General features: G+C 37.4%; 1 protein-coding gene across 5 annotated transcripts in view; it reads right to left on the bottom strand.

The window, feature by feature from the left end:
- npas3 (neuronal PAS domain protein 3) overlaps window positions 1-20,642 on the bottom strand; it is a 385,360-nt gene that overhangs the window by 11,077 nt on the left and 353,641 nt on the right. For all 5 annotated transcript variants that reach the window (XM_089120156.1, XM_089120157.1, XM_089120158.1 and 2 more), the window contains 3 exons: window positions 11,793-11,911; window positions 7,144-7,337; window positions 2,945-3,051 (listed from right to left, as the gene is read on the bottom strand). In XM_089120156.1, coding sequence (XP_088976282.1) covers window positions 2,945-3,051; window positions 7,144-7,337; window positions 11,793-11,911 — 420 coding nt within the window. The remainder of the gene's footprint in view (window positions 1-2,944; window positions 3,052-7,143; window positions 7,338-11,792; window positions 11,912-20,642) is intronic.

The raw sequence follows: 20,642 nt of genomic DNA, 5'->3' as shown, positions 1-20,642 counted from the left end.
GGAGGGTATTTGAAAGCGTACAGCAAACGCTACCGGAAATGCTACCAAAGTATTTGAAGGTTGAGCATGCTACTGATACAGCAGGAACCAATCAGCTGTGCCCTTCAGAGAATCATGTGATAGTAGTTTGAGTTAAGGATCTATTAGCCTGCGCCATCTAGAATTTCATGACAGAACTGTTTATTTAAAACCACTGTTATGCACAAACCTTGAATTATTGCTTTTATAAAATGGCTGTAATGGCAATATGAAATAAATTAAAGGATTAGTTCACTTTAAAAAAAAAACCCTTTGCTGATAATTTACTCACCCCCATGTCATCCAAGATGTCCACGTCTTTCTTCAGTCGAAAAGAAATGAAGGTTTTTGATGAAAACATTACAGGATTTTTCTACAGATAATGGACTTCATTGGGCACCAAGCGGTTCGGTTCAAGGTCCAAATAAGAGTTTAAAATGAACGAATCTTTTTCTGAGTCATTTCGTTCATTGAATAAACCAAATGACTCAAAGGATTCATTCATGTTGATGAACGAGTTCGAACAGGAGAGTCACAAACGCGCATCACAGAACAGAGCAAGGCGAGCATTTGTGCTTATAAAACAAACTTTTTTAATTTATTTTTGAAATGAGCGATCGTTTCGCTAGTTAAGACCCTTATTCATCGTCTGGTGTCGTTTAAAGCCCTTTGAAGCTGCAATGAAACTCTCATTTGGACCTTGAACCGTCTGGTACCTAGTGAAGTCCACTATATGGAGAAAATCCTGGAATGTTTTCATCAAAAACCTTAATTTCTTTTCGACTGAAGAAAGAAAGACATGGACATCTTGGATGACATGGGGGTGAGTAAATTATCAGCAAAAGTTTTTTTTTTTTTTTAAGTGAACTACTCCTTTAATATAAATATTAATAAACAATTATTCTGCTAATCTGCTAAAAATCTGCAACTTTACATTAAACAGGACTTTAACCACTTTGAAGATTAGAATTTTGTCTGAACTTCCCATTTTATATTGGAGCATAAACAACTCTTTTAGCAACTGTAGGTCAAGGTGCTCAATTTAAACAGATCAGCTCTAAATGCTCTATCAGGCCCTTAAACACTTGAGCAGTGGGCCTATGACCTCCAAATATGCGTATACAACCCAGCGCATTAAGAACACCACCACATGCATGCACTCAAGCCAAAGAACCGCACACGACACGTCACTGCATCTGCGGCACAGACCTGTCGAGAGGTTTGACCAGACTGACACCATCCCTCTTATCCCCGGCTCTACCCAATCTGATGGCCATGTGTGATCTGATATCAGTGTCTGATTAGCAATCAGCGGGAGATCACTGTATCTGCTCCTTAGTCACGCACGTCTGTGACTATCTGGCTCTGACACGCACGTCATTATAATGCATTTAACCTGTGTTGGGGAATAAAACTAAAAGTAGCAAGTAGGTAGTGTGACAACATGAATAATTAACAATAATCAAACTGTATCTTAAATTATGGTAAATCTTAATTTCAAACAGCATTTGGTTTAAACGTTTCTGCTCAAATTGAGATCGATCCAGATATAAATATATCTTACGGTCATTTATTTGAACAAAGATGCTGATAACTAACAAAATATGATTTTTCTTTGAAAAGTTATGAGTAGATTACAAAAAAATTCCAACAATGATTCAACCAGCATTTCATCACATCGAGCATAAACGTACAAAGTAAAATGCAGAAACGGCATCCCCAACCACTCTCTACTGCAGCGACGTGAACGGTCATTCGCAGTGCGGCTAGATTTATGTTGATTGCCGTCACGCTAATGCGTAATAGATGGTTAGAAAGCCAGAGGTAGCTGGGGATGTGCAGTTCTCTCTTAGTGCGGATTCCTCTCTCTCTCCTTTCACGCCATCTCTTTCTCTCTCTCCGCTATCAATGCAATCCAGGGCTTCAGTCCTCTCTCCTCTGCCTCCGCTGGGTTTCAAATCAAGGTCTAATGGACCCAATCTGGTGGCTTTTTAAGGCAAAGGGACAGTGCAATACAGTGGTAATTGCGCTCTAATTCAGTTGAACTCCCAATATCTAATCAGACAGCTCCAAATTCCCTTGCCAGCCCCAAGGACACCCACCCTCCTCTGCAAACACCTAATAAAACGAGGGATTTATCCCCCTCCTCCTCCTCCTCTTCCTGTGCCTCAACCCTCACTACTTAAATAATGGCAACCTGCCTGCTGTAGAGCAGCACACACATTTACTGTATGAAACGCTACGCCGCTCTCAATGACGCTTTGAATTTCTGCCATGGTGGTAGAGGGGAGCGGAAAAGGTGTGCTGCCAAAACACACTTAACAGATGATTTAAGATATTCAAGGAGCATGAACGTTCCTCCAGACGGTCAGCGGCCCTCCTGCCGAGCACGATGAAAGCGGCGCGTGCAAAAGGTTGAGAAACCTTCAAAGAGCTCTGCAGTGGTGGATCGGCCCAGATGAATACTACATGACATAAAAATGCACTCGAAATGTGGCGACTGTGCATTGAGAGGAGCAACCAAAGCTGAAAGGAGGAGTGAAATGTGTAAGATGTGTAATGTCAAACGAACAGAGATTCTCAGCCGCGTTCTGTGCCTTGCAAGCGATATGGGGCTTGTTTGGAAGACGTGCGTTCGCCTACCCGTCTGGCAGAGGGAAGCGGTTCTTCGTGGACGGTTATGAGAAGAACCACTAGCATGGATAATCTTGCCTGTCACACTGATGTCCCATTACGCTGAAGTGCTGCAGTGAACACATTACACCAGCTTTGGCACGTAACACGGTGTGCTCTCAGGATGTCATTGACCAATGATCAATGAGTCCCGCTAAAGCATGTAAGGACACTGAATCTTGCTCTTTAACAACCATCCTGTAGTTTTTGGCACTGTTGGGTGGCTGCACAGATTGATTGGATGGATACTCACGGTCTAAATGGCTTTGCCGAATGCCTTCCACGTCCTCTGCGTGAATGAAGTGATAACATCTTTTCCCTACGATGTCCACAGGTGTCAGGTCCATGTAGTCGCTGATTCTGGAAAGGATCATTTCAACATAAAATCAATATTGACACCATTTTTTCCCACTATTTTTAAGCAGTTCGATTCATTAGTCGCTTAAAGGAGAACTCCGGCGCAAAATGAACCTTTGGTCTAATTACACATTGTTACCTAGTCGACCGTTATCTGAGATTTGTTTTCATGATTGCCGAATGTAAATAGTTTTATCTATAAAAACAGTTTAGCCTATAACGCTAGTATAACGCTAGTATATAGGGCAAAGAGTAATGACAAATAAAAATCGCTTGTTATAACCACTAACAAGGCTCAAAATAGCCCCACACCAACACGACAGCATAACAAGGGTCCCTACATTCAAACCGAAGCATTGAGAACTTTGTCAGTGTCCAAACAGTTTAATAAGAAGATATTTTATACACACAGTCAACTTCGTGAATACAGGAAGACGCCATCTTTGAAAAATAGTCTCTACCAGTCTGTGCAGCCACACTGTGCAGAATCTCATATGGTCCGTTGTTTCCAGAAGAAACACAAACACGAACCATTATCTTCTCTTCAATATGTACATGTAGACTACTGTTCGCGCTCACCTTATCACCTTATTCACATCTCATCAGCGCACTTGGATCGGCGTTCGTAGATCGACTGGTAGAGACTATTTTTCAAAGATGGCTTCTTCCTGTATTCGCGAAGTTGACTGTGTGTATAAAATATCTTCTTATTAAACTGTATGGACAAGTTCTCAATGCTTCGGTTTGAATGTAGGGACCCTTATTATGCTACCGTGTTAGTGTGGGGCTATTTTGAGCCTTGTTAGTGGTAATAACAAGCGATTTTTATTTGTCATTACTCTATGCCCTATATACTAGCGTTATACTAGCGTTATAGGCTAAACTGTCTTTATAGATAAAACTATTTACATTCGGCAATCATTAAAACAAATCTCAGAGAACGGTCGACTAGGTACAGTAACAATGTGTAATTAGACCAAAAGTTCATTTCGCACCGGAGTTCTCCTTTAAAACAAGACTTTTTGTTGTGCATTGAAAAGCTTGTTTCTACAATGCAACACATTCCAGGAAAAGGTGTGTGATTGGCAATTCATGTTGACTTCAATGTTTACCCACAAATCACCATTAAGCATTAGCAGTAGCAAATTATAATAGTATATTAGCTATTTGTCAGAACTTTTCTGATCCAATAATGCCAGTGGCTACATCATTTTGCAGAGTTGAGCAGTCCACCAAAAAGAAGCCAAACAGATATTACTGTGGGTTATCATATCCTTGTCAATGACAGATTAAAATAGGGCAACGACATGGGCTGCGTTTCCCAAAAGCATTGTGGGCCAAATTGATTATAGAGACCATTGGTGGCAATGGTTTTATGATCTACTTAGGGAAATGCTGCCCTGATTGGTTTCGAGTCAATCTCACTAGCCTGGTTTCCATTACAGATCTGCAAACTTTTGCGATATTTTCTAAATGTTGGAGAAACTATTGCGAAATGACTGCGTTACCATTAACTGATGTTAAGGAGCTAAACAACAACAATTAGTCATTCCAATAATCATAGCACGCATGTTGGCACCGCACTAGCCATTGTTTTTAATGGAAGCAGACGTAGGCTTGTTGTCCAAGCATTAAAGGGGTCATCGGATGCAAAATTCACTTTTATATGGTGTTTGAATATAAATGTGTCTTTGCAGTGTGTGGACACAACCACCATACAATGAAAAAAATCCATTCACTCCTTTTTTATCCTCAAAAAGTCTAAACACGCCCAACAATCAAGCCGTTTGGATTTTTTGAGCAATATGATATCATATTGCTCATGCTCCGCCCACGACCACTGACGGACTGTCCCGTATTAGCATATTTCCACCCTCAGGCCACGTTTACACAAAACCGGGTATTTAGCAAAACGAATATTTTCCCCCTCTCCGTTTTCAAAAATAACATCGTTTACACACCCGCATAAATACGCCGTCGAGCACCATCATAACTATGCCAAACCTATTGGCGGCAGTGTAGGGGTTAAGGATAAAGCCATTCAAGCCAATCAGAATCCTCAGAATCGACAAGAGAGAACCTAAAACGCCGTTTCTCCCAGTTCACACGACAATACATAACCGGCGTTTTCAGAAATCTCCACTTTTGGCCGGAGTTTTTATAAATAATCGTTTTCTGTGATAAAAACGGCATTTTCGTGTAAATGAGAGGGGAGAAATATCTACGTTTTCCCATTGTGTAAATGGGGCCTCAGCCATTTGTATACTGTCCACCAAGGCAGGTTGCCAAGGAAGCACTTTATGTGTTTTGTGTGACAACCCCCATGGAAGAGAGGGGTGGGGTAAGCAGTTGCTTATTATCATTTAAAGAGACATGCAACAAAATGGGTTGCTGTGAACAGAGCTGTTTTTGAGGAGGTAAAAAGAGTGTTGTTTTACACAACCATTGAGGAATTTTAACCAAGTATGTTTAAAACTGTTACATGAAGACCCAAAAGAATCATACCAACTTGTGGAAAATAGGCATCCAATGACCCTTTTAATGGCGAAAAAAAAAAGCCACTTATACTTTGGAGCAGCACATACGAGCTGTTTCTGGGTATTATTTCCTCCTATCTGCTTCAAGGTCTGAATAAATTGTGGCATTTCTTTGTTGTTTAGAATCCAGTACTCCAGTAATTCTTTTGTCTTTAATGAGTTTAATAAGTCTCATCTTCCTTCATCACATCTTTTTTCCTGTGAAAAAACGCTAAAAAGTACACTGTAAAAAAATATTGTTGGTTTAACTTAAAAAAAGTAAGTAACCTGGTTGCCTTAAAATTTTAAGTTGATTGAACTGGAAAAAGTGAGTTAATAGAATGAAGGAGATTAATTTAATCATCAGAAACTCAAAATAATAAGTTATCTCAACTAAATAAATTATTTAAGTTGATTTGACAAAAGAAAAAATGTTGTGATAACAAATCTTGAATATATTTTTTTACAGTGCTCGAAGTACAAACGTTTTTGCGATTATATGGGAGTTTTTGAGCAATTGACGTGTTTCCATTGGGCATAAGGGTAATGAAAACGCAGCTTCCGATAAGTAGATTCTGATTTCCCCTGAACTTCTGTAAGCTAAATGTATAGTGCACCCGATTTTATTCATTAAAAAGGTTTCCATCTGTGATGGCAAGCTGTCAGCCTGTTTTCATTATAGACGTAATATTTTCTGACCTACTGTAGCTTTACCAACTGCTTGTTGAATCTAAAAGCAATTATCACAGAAGTATTGAAAATTTGATAAAAACAGGTGGTTAAAACCATACAAAATGCCTTTCAGTAGGGCAAATACTATTAGCAGCGTATTTCAAGACTTTATTTGACTCTAACCTGCAGTCCTTCTCTACACGGATCAGAGAACATGGCCAGTATAAAAAAAAACCCTGGCTAACCGATCTCTATCACCCTCCATTTTAAAGCAGGCTTTTGCTGTGATGATAACTCCGCTATAGACTTGGCCCGACTCCATTCTCTCATAAATATGTTAAGTGCAGGGGAGTGGTAAAAATTTTAGCAGACGCTGGGAGGACTTCAATCCCAGAGATATAAATAAAACTAATAAAACTAATATGATATTTCCTTTCAAGCCAGGCCAAATTAAGATGTTCTCATTTTATGGGGCAGCAGTGGAACCACAGATGTTTTGTAAGTACAAAAGAGGGTTTTTTTCTTGGCCAGCTTCTTAAAATGAGCGATAGATGTTGAAACAAGGTCATTGTGGGATTGCGTTAAAGCAGAACTCATCACTATCAGCTCTATAATGAACTGCACATGAACATTACTGTGTGGCTGATTATCCACTCTTGCAAAACACATCTTCACACGCTGATCCTTCAGTTCTACAACAATGTCATATTTTGGACTCTAAGCAGCTGAAATTGAAATTCTTTTTGCACCATTTATCATTCTTTAAGGCGGATAAAAAAATCTCTTAAATCAAACTGCACACTATAATAGGTAATACATACAGTATAAGCTTTGCAAAATAAAACGAAATTGTTGGCGTCTTTAGTCAACATGAAATGACATCACTGGATTATATAAAGAGTGTTACCTGTTTTCACAGTAGACGATGTTGAGATCCATGTTGACCCGTGTGACAAACATCTGGCAGTCGATCCGAACCTCGTTGATGGTTGGCGGAGGAAGTGCGTGTGCCACCACGACCATGCCCATGATTTGATTGGGTACCGAACGACTGTGTGTTAATGCCATTCTTATCCGCAGCCTGCCGGTAACGTGGATGACCTTGAAGAGGACACAAAGCGGAAAATTACGAACAGATCAAATGCAATCGTCCCCTCAATTACACACAAACCCTTTAGTAAGTATCAAACCACAGTATAAAGATAAAATAAACCAGATGAAGTCAAATAACCTCTGCAGTCCTTCTCTACACGGATCAGAGAACATGGCCAGTATAAAAAATGGCCAACCGATCTTTATCCACCTCCATTTTAAAGCAGGCTGAACTCAGAAAACAGACAAAGCTGTTTGGTAATCCAACATGTACTCTGTGCACTATAGTATACACTTGACCAAGATTCGTAGCAGATATACATGTTCACGAAATATAAAAAAACCCCCACAAAGCTCAATTTCTTTCTGAAGATAACAAAGGCAGAGCAACTAATTACTTTTTCTCTGGCTTTAAAGTTTGTAATGCTTTAAAGTCTTTTGTAGCACGTTTTGCCCAGAGGATGCATTGACTAGATTGGTAACGATGTTCTTTTTTGGATCCATCCATTTTAATCACCAAGAGAAACCTGGAGGGGATTGTTTTTGTAGTGTTTTAAACTTCTGACACTATCCTTTCATTGGTTCACCTCAGAGATTGGTGAGATGCTATTAGCATCATTCATATAGACAGTCTGGGCCCCGAAGTCACCGAGTGCTCAGGCCGGCGGGGCTCTTTGATGCTTTGTATGTTTTTCCGCTGAGGGACAAGCAAACCCAAACCCCAGGAACGACGGACTGCCACAGTCACTAAAAAAGAGTGATTCTCCTGGTTTGGAGTTGAGAGAGTTTGTTCGAACTTCACAGAATTCAAAAGCCATCTCAAATCAGGCGCCAATTAAAGATGACTGCAAAGTTCATTGATGTCACATCTGTCCCAGTTTAATTTGGGCTTACATTTTGTGTTTTTTTAATTTTAATTGTCAGAATAACAAAAATTAGAATTTTTATCTCGCTAAAGTTCTCCAGAATTAGTAGCCGAATAGCAGACAAATAACAGTCATGACCTTTTGTTTTCTAGATTTTAGGTGGTTGAAAGGGTTAACAATTTCTCACCCTCATGTCATTTTAAACTCACAAGACATTCATCCATTTTTGATGAAATCTAAGCGCTTTCTGTCCCTCTATTAAAGGGATACTCCACTTTTTTTTGGAAATAGTCTCATTTTACAACTCCCCCAGTGTTAAACAGTTGAGTTTTACCATTTTCGAATCCATTCAGCCGATTTTCTGATATTTAGAAGAATATCAGTAACCAGACAGTTTCTGGTCTCATTGACTTCCATAGTATATTTTTTTCCTACTATGGAAGTCAATGAGACCAGAAACTTTCTGGTTACTGATATTCTTCTAAATATCAGAAAATCGCCTGAATTCATTTGAAAATGGTGAAACTCAACTGTTTAACTGTTTAAAAAAAGTGGAGTATCCCTTTAAGCAACTACCACTTTCAAGCCCTATAAAGTGGTAGTTGCTTAGGCTGTCAATGGAGGGAAACAAAGCTCTCAGATTTCATCAAAAACATCTTCATTTATGTTCAGAAGATGAACGAAAGTCTTATGGGTTTGGATTGACATGAGGATGAGAAATTAATGACAATTTTCCGTTTTGGGTGAACTAACCCTTTAATGGTGGTGGTTGAGGAGAATCCCCCTCCAAATGTGAACAGTGCCGAATGCTGAGAGAAGAGTTATTAATGTTATAAAAAAAAAATGGTAAACTAACATATACATTTTCTTTTCTATATTTGTATACGTTTCCAACCATTTTTCATGCAATATCTCAACTAAGAGCTGGTCATAAATACAGCATGCAACAGTTTTGAAACTTGTTGAATAGGTATTCTTAGAGAAATGAGTGTTTGTCTCAGGTCTTCGATGATGACGCGAGCGAGCATCAGCTGTTGCCGAGCTTCAATAAGACATCGCGGCACGCTGCGATCAGAAGGTGATGTCCAATTATGTCCGATATCAAACCCATCCACGAATTCTCATAAACAGCGGCACACCAGAGAGCGCCAGCCCACACAAAACACACGCCGCCTCCAGAATACACATCTATATCCACTTATATATAACACTGGATCTTTCAATAAATAAACACTGAGTCGTATTAAAAGCATACAAAATGGAAATGATTCTACTGAAGCCCAAAGCGGGGGAGGGGGGCATCAAAAAGTTAGTTGGAAAATACAACTTTTGAAGTAATTGCCACAAAGAGAGGCTCGTCGGTGAATTGCTGCAGGAGTGCTCTTGGCAAGAACATCATAAGCTCTGGCAAAACATTAAATATGCTCAGGCTGCTAAATGCAAACTGACATGGCAAGGGTTCACCGCGGCCGCTGCGAGAGGCAGCCGCATAGCATATCTCAATTCAATACAAGCCAACATAACAAAGGGATCAATTTTTATAATTCATGGTTCAGCACACAATGCTCTCTCTCTTTCTCTCCCCCGCCCGTCACCGGGTCGGTGAATATAGAATAGGTATACATAAGAAATAAGATTCATCTGTTCCTAGGGATTCTCTGGAGTGCTTTTGAAATGCGATACGGCACAAGTAATGATAGAGAGCTTTTACATGAGTGCATTAACTGAGCCGGGGGCCGAGACGTCTTGGCAAAAAAAGAAAAGACTGGTTTAAGCTGGCGAAGAATTTACTTTGATTTGACCTCCAGAGTGAAGAGGAGATATAAACAGCCATGATGCGGGCCGCGCTTCGCTTCCCTCCGCCTCGCACCTATCACCTAATGCTGGCGCGTCGTATGCAAAATTCATACTTTTGTATTATGTAACAACACACAAATATTGACTTAATTTGGAGTAAATGCAATAAGAAGTGTCCTTGTCTGGCTGGTAATATATGCCAATGTGCATGCGTGAATATTTATGCTATGGGTTAGCGGGCTCCCCGACTTCACGCTTATTTGCATCCAATCTATGTCCAGATGGATGCAGCGGGGGGGTTTGGATCTCAGTCGTTCACTCACTTCTCTATTTACAATCTGATTGACTCTGAAGTAGTGTCACAATACTGGAATTTCTAACTTTCGAATTTTTGATACAAACAGCGAAACAGACATGTTTATTATTATCTCATAATTCTCAAAAAAAAAAAATCTCAAAATTCTCAAAAGTAAACTGTCAGTTGTAAAATAAAAACAAATAGCAAATGATAATTAGGTTTTTCAGGAGGGTCTTAGAGTACATTCAGGTAAGAAATACTACGGTAATGAAAGTAATCAAATGTAAAATAACACCGGATAGTTTTCAAATACAGATTAATGCTTACAATTAAAGTTACAAAAGTTATTCATTTTCTGTAACTAATCTCTAATGATTGTCTTTTGTTTGACTTTAATTATTTTTTTTTCATCAGCAGGTTCCACATATTTTTTTTTTATGTTAAACAAACATAATTTGTTCATGTAACAGAATGGAATTAAGCCATTTTAGGCGACCCAATTAAAGTAGTCTCTAAAGAAGTCATGATTCAGGTATTTTTTTTATAGTCATTTATCCAATAATATTTCTTAAACTTAATTTTACATATATTTAAGCAGATTGAACACAGTCAAATTAAAGGGATAGTTCATTTTGAAATTAAAATTTGATATGTTTTAGCTTACGTCAAGGGCATCCAAAATGTAGGTGTCTTTGTTTCAACAGTATTTTCCATTTTAATATTTTTCGGTCAAACCGTTGTTGTCTGTCAGTCATATAATGCAGGTTTAGGGGGTCCACCCTCGGTTCACCTCTTAAGAGCATGCACAAATTAAACGTGATTTAATGACTTGTAAATGTAAGTACACATTGATGGCCTAAGACACGAAACGAGCGGTTTGTGTGAGAAAAAAAACAGTATTTATATCGTTTTACCTCTTGTAACCACAGCCATGTCCAACTGATCTGACGGCACGGGTGCTTGGGTCTGCGTATGCGCCAGAAGTGATCGTTTGCGTGTGTACGTCACTCAGTGTTTACACAGAGATTTCGGAAGTTTTACCTTTCACTGTGAAGATCTAAACATATTTAGATATACAGGAAAACGCAATGGAAGATGATTTCGATATATCTAAATATGTTTAGTGAAAGGTGAAACTTCCGAAATCTTGGTAACGCATACTTGCTGAATAAAATGATTCATTTATTTAGTCTAATAAGATTTAATAAAATTCACACAAAACCCTTTAAAATGTATTAGGCTGGTGACACTTTAAGAGCTTATGCACAGATCCAATATAGACTCAAAACTGATATGTTGACCAATTAATTTTTTTTCATCAACAGGTTCCACATATTTTTTTATGTTAAACAAACATAGATCCGAACATAGAACAAACATAGATAGAGTTTTAGTAGATTTTAGCAATGCACGCAGTCAGCTCCACCACTAATTATGACACACGATATGATACGAGACTGAAGTGAGTTTTCATTTCTTTGAGAACACGACGAGCAGTTTTACCTTGTATCCAGAAGACTTGATGTGGACGCCTCTCTTGGTGAGTGTGGACTTCATTCGGATAAAGAAGGAACGTTCTAGAGTGTTATCCGGCGACAGAAGACTAGGGCTGCTCGACTCCACTGCGGAAACAAACAACAAACACATCCCATTACAAAACTGAAACAATGCACAACTCTCAGACGCAGAGATATCAGACTGCTTTAGCAATATCGTCTCATTGAGTTTCTATCATCTCTTAGTCGACAGTTAATGAAACAGCACAACCTGATAAGGGGGAAGGTGCTAATCAAACTTTGACAATGTTTTAATTGTATTTACTAATAGCATGAAGCGGAGCCTTGACTAACATAATTGCTTTAAACACTACATGGCAAATGAATAAACCTCCCCAAGCTGGTGTTAGATGTGTTTGCCTTCATGGGAATGTGTAAATTAGGAAATGGGAAAATTAAGAAGAGAGCAATCTAACAAACTTGGTTTGATAAGAATTCACCCCGCAACACCCTAGCATTGCTGAGCTGTGCATGTGCAAACAAAACATACAAATATAATCTCAATATAGAATTTGCAATGACAGCCAACAAAACAATATATTTCTTATACTATAATAATCAGATTGATAGATATAATCTGAACACAAGGACACCTGCGAATAACGGACGTTCTGCTAATTTGCGGTAACACGCTTAATTAGAGCAAAATCAATTGCATATTTTAACTAGTTTTGACATTCAACATTATACAAACAGACATCAGAGGAGGTCCAGCCCGGAGAAAATAAACTATAAAAAGAAAAATTTCCACAGTCTCAATTTATATTGACAGTACAGGTCTGTCAAAAGTTTGAAAACCTTACAATGTTTTTATTGTTTTAGAAAGAATGATCTTCAGCTCACCAAGGCTGCATTTATTTCATCCAAAAAAATCTCTTTTGCAAAAAATGACAAATTAAAAAAATGGTTTTCTATTTTAATATATTTTAAAATGTAATTTATTCCTGTTCAAAGCTGAATTTTCAACATCATTACCCCAGTCTTCAGCATCACATGATCCTTCAGAATCATGATGATTAGCAGCTTTTTTTTTCTTTTTCTTTTTGCTGTTTAACATTGTGGAAATGATATTTTTTTTTAGGATTCTTTGATGAATAGAAAGTTCAATAAACAAAAGTTATTTAATGTATTTATTAAATGTATTAAAACATTCAATATAAATCTTTTGTGGAACTCGATCTTAACACTATGTTTAAATCAGGGGTATTCAATCAAAGAGGTCCTGTCTCTATAAACACATGGACAACAGTTGGACTTTGTAATATTATACAGAAGAAAAAAATATACAGAAGAAAATAAAACCTTAAATAGTAAGATAGACTAGTATAGTTTCACTCTCAGAGCCAAAGCAGTTATAATATTCAAAAAAATAAAATAAATAATCTGTTAAACTCAAATTTTATTTTACATTTTTCATTTTTATTTTACAATATTTCATATTTTAAGGGTACACTGTAAAAAATATTGTTGGTTTAACTTAAAAAATGAAGTTGCCTTAAAATTTTAAGTTAATTGAACTGGAAAATGTGAGTTAATACAATGAAGGAGATTGATTTAATCATCAGAAACTCAAAATAATAAGTTATCTGAACTAAATAAATTATTTAAGTTGATTTGACAAAAGAAAAAATGTTGTGATAACAAATCTTGAAAATATATATTTTTTTTTACAGTGAAGATTGTATGTTTTATCAGGCTGTTATTATTTTACATTTAGATATGTACAACAGAAGGTCATGTGACAGAAAATGTGGGTTCAGGGTTTTCCTCTTCAAGTCTGGAACATTTTTATATTTTGTTTAAAATAAGTATCTATTAAAACAAACAATGTACAAATAAAAATGCCCTCATCATAAGCATAATTCCTGAAAGGATCACGTGACACTAAAGCCAGAAATAAGCTAATCATTCAAAAAAAAAAAAAAAAAAAAAAAAAAATCAGCTTTGTCATCACAGGAATAAATTACATTTTTAAACTTTTTAAAATAGAATACAATTATTTTGAATTGTAAAAATATTTCACAGTATGCAATTTGTATTTCTGATCAAATAAATGCAGAGCATAGGAGACTTATAAATTATAATGGAAAGGAAAATTAGTACTGTATAATTTGTCTAAAACAATGCCCACAAGGTTATTCTGTCATTTTTCTTAAGCTATGAGCATTTTCAACAAAATTAGTAATAATGCATAATAATATTTTGTTGTGGTAATGAATTTGGTGGAAATTCAAAACATTTGAAACCATGTTTTAGTGAAATTTTATAAGGAGACAAACTGTGCCACAATTTAATCATAGTTTGTGTAAAAATGTGTTGTTGAAATAACTGTAATCATTTTCAATAAAAATAATATAAATATTGAAAACAATAAATATTGTAACTGTGTACAATAATTTAACATCAATCATAGTAATTAAATGTACTTTTATTTTATGATGAAATGTTAAGATCTGTCTCTTGGACGAGAATAAAATACTGTACATGCATAATAGGCATTTGAAAAACATGAACAGAATCTGTCTTAATAAAATCAACCCCTGGGACATAAGTGTAGTTAAAGAGACGCCCTAATATGGTTGTGGGTGTGGACTGCTGTGTTTCCCATTCTCTCTCTCTCTCTCTCTCTCTCTCTCTCTGAACATGAATTAAATGTCATTTAAAATCTAACTAGTCCTTTATCACTCTGGGGAAAAGGCAGAGCCATGTTATATTTAGTCATTTCATTTCTTCTGATTAAATATGAATTACTATGAAATTTTTCTCATCATCTAACACACAAGAATATGCCAACAGCTTTTTAATACACTATATAAGCACAAACTTCAGCTCTAAGAGTTTAATTCGCCTCTCTAATCCAATCACATCAACCTTATTTCTCTTATCAGAAATTCCCATTTTGAATTAAATGAGCTCATTAGTTTTAATCAAAGGCAGAGAGATCAAAACTTGCACTTAAATGCTTTAGATCAGAGCTGTCAGTCAAGCGTAGAGTCCTATTTGACTAAAACACAAGATCAGAGGCCGTTGCATCTCACCGTTTTCATTAAGAAAGAGACAGGCTCTAAGATACGCCGTCCTTTTTTTTTTCACGTGCAGCGCTCGGACGGAGAGAGGTCACTTACCACGTGCCCTCGGCGACCTCGCTTTGCTGATAATGACAGGAATATGAATTATACAGTAAAAGCTTTGCGCCAGACGCACACTCCTGCCTGAATATTATACGCTAAATTTCAGGATTTCCCTCATGCCACTGAACAATAACAAAGAATGGGAAGAATGAGACAAAGTATATTGATATATACAGTGATGTGACTAAGTTAGGACACCCATGCTAAAGTTGCCTAAAAAGAGGAATAAAAAAAATCTTCTTTTGGAAATTGATCTTAATAAAAATGAGAAAAAATCCAACCTATTTTTAAAGGGATACTCCACTTTTTTTTGGAAATAGGCTCATTTTACCACTCTCCCAGAGTTAAACAGTTGAGTTTTACCGTTTTCAAATCCATTCAGCCAATTTTCTGATATTCAGAAGAATATCAGTAACCAGACAGTTTCTGGTCTCATTGACTTCCATAGTAGGAAAAAAAATATACTATGGAAGTCAATGAGACCAGAAACTGTCTGGTTACTGATATTCTTCTAAATATATATATATATAAAAAAATTGGCTGAATGGATTTATAAACGGTAAAACCTAACTGTTTAACTCTGGGGGAGTGGTAAAATGAGCCTATTTCCAAAAAAAAGTGGAGTATCCCTTTAAAAGCCAGTTATTTCCTGGATCCAGGATAATATGCATCCTGATAAAGTTAAAATAGACCCACATCATCACACACCCTTCACCATACCTAGAGATTGGCCTGGGGTACTTTCCATAAGATCATTTTCAATGCAAATCAAACCAGCTATAAGGCTAACTGAAGTAAACCATGCCAATCTCTAGGTCCTTTGAATGTTGTTTTAATATCTATTTAAAGAAATGCTCCAAAATTGTAAATATGCAAACATCATATTGACATTTTGGCAATACGGTTCCTTTTAAACATTTTTTTCTCAGCGCCTAATCTATCATGATAATGATAATAATGAGAATCAACGATCCACATTCAGGTGTCTGATACACTATCTACCAGGGTAAGGTGTAAATACAATTACTGTATGCTATCTCTGTGCTACGTTAACAAGCCTATTTGAACGCAGCATGTGGAAACGCCTCAAAAGAAGATTTGCTGCATGTCAAAAACCTGTTGTTTTGTTCACATCTGAGTTTCTAATGCTGCCATACCTGCAGTCCAGCAGAGCCCACTGTGGCTGCAGGAACATGGGCAGATCTGCTAAATCATCAATATCATCCAATCCATGAGATTAAGGGAATCTGCAGCGTGTGTCGAGCGAGTCTTATGTGCTCGACTTAAACCTACATCCCCACAACGCACCAGTGTTCCAGCAACAGCACAACACTCCACACACTGGAACGTTTGTTTTTGTGTTGTGTATATGAACTTCCTTACACTTCAATCCAAGTGGGAAAATAACACAGAAAAAAAAACAAAAAAACATTAAAATCTAGACAACTCCACAGACGTTTAAAGGTACACTATTCAACTTTTTTTTGTTCAAAATGAACAAAATGTGTTTTTGTCTTACCCTGATTCACTATGGTGAATAAAAGTGTTTATATTTTAGACCTAGCGAGATGCTTTTTGCACAAAATAGCGTACTTGAGTCCCTCATCCGCGTGTGTCCCGTCATATCCGTAAATAAAGAAAAGTTACTTTGACGTGGGACTGGCGTAGGTCAGTTGTCACAACGAGCAAGAAAAACTGATAAATCTCAAATCTCAAATGTCTGATATTTACACAACGCACACATACACTGCATATCAAATCTGCCGCCTTTTCAAAAAGTAACATATTTTCAGCTGTCGCAAAATCGCAAATACATAAATTTTCATATGTAGCTCTCTAACAGAGTTCAATATAAAACATTATCTATTGTGAAGGTCATTTCATTATGGCTGTTGTAGCTGTGCTGGAATTTATTTTCAAGGAAGTACCGCATCTATTAACGGGTAAAGCTACAGTGACATCTTCAGCCAGACCGCTTGAGATCCTTTCAATCTAAACTGGTTATATCTCTTAAGATTAATGAATGTTTTATGAGCAGAAAAGATCCATATTCATTCGCACATTGCTGAAGCACAACCAAAACAATGTTCTTCAGCAAAATGCAATTCTTTTTTTAACCTCTAGAGTGCCTTTACAATATCTGAGATGAGTTTTTAAAAGGAAAATATTGGGTCGATGGTAAATTTATGGTCTGAAAGGCCCTGGGATTCATTTTCTTGATGAAACCTTTGGGAATGAATGTGTCTCGGAGTAAATGATGAGATTTTAAAAGTATAACACTCACGCCGAGAATGTTGACCATCAATAACCACCTGGCAGGTCTGGAGGTCCTCGTCCGCAATCCTCACGGTACACAGACCACACGCTCAGCGGATGACTTATAGGCCCCATAGGGAAGCTGGAATACTCTGGCTAATATTCCTCAATTTACATTTATATAAATATTAGTACCCATTCAGGACGTCAGGCGTTTACTGTACGAATAAATCAAGATTAAGCATGTGGGCAAGCTGGTCTCTCAAGCTTTACCACCATCTCAAGACTGGTGTGAGGAACGGGGTCGTCCTGGCCCGAGTCTGACAGATGAAGGCTTTGCTCTGTACATTAATAATGATGTATAATTCAAACAGCTCTGTGCTAATTGGACTACTGGATGGCTCCATATTGAGATAGAGGGTAGTGATTTTTCAATGCCGCCCTATGGCGATTGAACAGAGATTCAGACAAAAGCACAGTCCTTTCAGAAACCATTTACCATTTCAAATTAGTGCTATTAATTATGAAACAAACTAAAGATTGAAGTAAATACTAATGGTTTATATATCCCATTAACTGTGATAAATTTGAACAAATTGTATGTCCTAATATCTTCATCTAGCACCTGTACAAGTCAAGTCGCTTCTGAAGTGAATAATTTCGAGTTTCTGTGATGCATTCCTCCGAGACAGCGCTCTCAATGCATTATACACAAGCCGCTGTTACAGACACTTAAATCTGTGATCAATATTTAATCCCGCAATAATGAAAAAGGATTCCTCGGCAAGAAAAGCTCGGACGCGGGTCTGAGATGTCACCGCGCCGAACGGCGAAACAAATGACACGTACACTAAAGTAAACGCAGCAAATCTCTGCAGAAAACATTTGGAATATGTTTGGGGGGAAAACAGCCTGAATAATTTCAATCACACTGGATTTTGAGACCAATCCTGAAAAAAAAATCATGCAAAAAATAAATGAGGAAAGAAAACAACTACACACACACAACCACAACAGAAGGCCATATGTGCTCTCCAACAGGAGACGCAGAACTGCCCTTGTGATAAATGGGGTGCAGTAAAACTTTACATCGGACTATTTGTCTTTTGAATATTCCATGCCATAGACGATACCAGACTTCACTGAATAAGAGCCTGTTTCTTCTCTCTTTCATCTGCAAATAAACTTCGAATACACAGTGAGTCAGCTGTGAATGGTTTGTCAGCACTTGCATTGCCTTGTCTCATTTCTGATTGCTTTATGAGGAATCAGATGCATGTTGGGATGCTACAGCTGTATATCGCGACTGCAATTTCTCTTTAGAGGCAGATTAAAATCCAGAGGCTCCAGACGTGGATCACTGGATCATGAAAAGCACCCATGACAACAATAAAAACAGCTAAGCAGTTCTGTGTGGTTTGATATGGACGTTTGCAGATTAAAACCTATTTTTTTTTTTTTTTTTGAGTGGTGATTGCTTGCAGGCTCCAAAGAGCTCCTTCAATGCAAGTCTATGAGTTTCTAGCCCATATTTTATCAACCACCAAGTGAAAATTGTAAGTTTGATCACTCAATAAGTAGCATTATTTGGTAAGGTATCAGCATAAACAGAGCAGTTAAACACTTTCAAATCACTAAGCTCAAGTATGAGCCTTAGGAAGCACCACTAATAAATCTAATACAAATGATTACTTGAAACTGTATTATTATTGTACCCTGAAAAGTTCTACTAATTTAAAAACATGTTTTTAATTAAAGGTGCTCTAAGCGATGTCACACGTTTTTTAGGCCCAAACATTTTCTTTGTCACATACAGTAACTGACAAGAAGGTTTGGGGGGTCAGTGCAGATGCGGAGGAAGGAGGGTCTATCTAGCCTCCATTTTGTTTGAAAATACTTTAAAGAGCCCCTATCATGGATTTTTGAAAATGACTGTTCATATAGAGTGGAATATAGCTCTAAGGAAATGAAAACATCCTGCAAAGATTTATATCTGAAAGTGCACCGTATATAAAGTTATTGTCTTTCAAAAGTGAGAGTCAACTCTGAGTCCATGAAATGAATCGTTTTTGAAACGAGTCATTAGCTGTTACATCGTGACGTAGAGAGGTCATTGGCCGCTCCCAACAACTGCACGCGCAGACGGAAGTGTAAACTTGAAGTCTACATATTCAAATATTTCATCATAGCATCATGTCGAGAAGACGCTGTGTTCTACAATGCAAAGACAGTTCAGCCACTTTGTTTTCATTTACCAGGGACGAGCATGTGAAGAATCGGTGGTTAGAGTTAATATTTGCAACGATACCACAACAGTATAGCCCGATTGTGTTCTCATCATTTTAATGACGGATCGTTCAAAAATATAAATGAATTCAAATGTGGATTCGCAAGCAGTTGTTCCTGAAGGAGGGCTCAGTAACTTACTTACCCAGCTTCCTCCTTCGAATCACAACCTGTAAGTATTATTAATAATTGTTGCTTTTATGGGTTTTGAACGGTTTTGTAGCGTCGGGGCGCGAGGAGGGGAGGCGCGATAAGTATGTGTGTGCGTGTGTGTGTGTGTGTGTGTAAGTTACGCTCAGCGCAGCTAGGTCTCCAATGTCATTTTTTTTTTTAAATATGTGAAATGTTTGTCGCTGTTATTGGAGTAATCATAAAGAATAGAGCCTCTTGTAGTACTGCAGTGCTTTATCAATATGTTTATGCGTTATGCTAGCAAAAAATAACTGACTGGGTCTGTCATCTGACCAATCACCGCCGTTTAGCGTCACGCAAAGGAGTGGTTTTGAAAATTGAGTCGTTGTACGAATCATTTGGGAGTCGGTGAGCAAATCAGTTCAAAATAAATGCATATTATAAGACAAATAAAGTGTTTTTTTATCCTTGCATGCATGTTAAACTGTTTTTGGGAACTCCCAGAACAAAAATAGGAACATTTCAAATGCTATGATAGGGGCTCTTTAAACGTCAAAAAGAAATCACGTCACTCAACATCGCTTAGAGCACCTTTAAATAAAAATCAAATACATTTCTTTTAAACAAACAAATAAAACAGTAAACAACAAAATTAAACTAAGCTATCTCCAACATTGGTTGTTTGCCAATCTTAAATTCAGAGGTCTTGCTTATATTTAAAATCAATTCATATTCTATAGGCTTTGTGCACAACCGTAGTTTCGAACTTCCGCTTTTGTCAGAAGTTGGCGTATCAGTTTCCGGTCTACGACTGGTCATCCGCATCCACTAATAAACAAACAAGATGAGTGCTGCTGTTGTACGAAAAAAGAGTTCTTAAACACATCTAAGTTTCCAAGTTTCTAAGTTTCTAACGTCCGTTTCACACCCGTTTGCAGTGTGTGTTGCGGTGCAGGATCGTGCTGTAAGTGCGTTCACATATTGAAGCGTTT

Source organism: Pimephales promelas, chromosome 15 (genome assembly GCF_988280905.1).
Source record: "Pimephales promelas chromosome 15, fPimPro1.hap1.1, whole genome shotgun sequence".
Taxonomy (NCBI): domain Eukaryota; kingdom Metazoa; phylum Chordata; class Actinopteri; order Cypriniformes; family Leuciscidae; genus Pimephales; species Pimephales promelas.
This window is presented reverse-complemented; position numbering and strand designations above follow the sequence as displayed.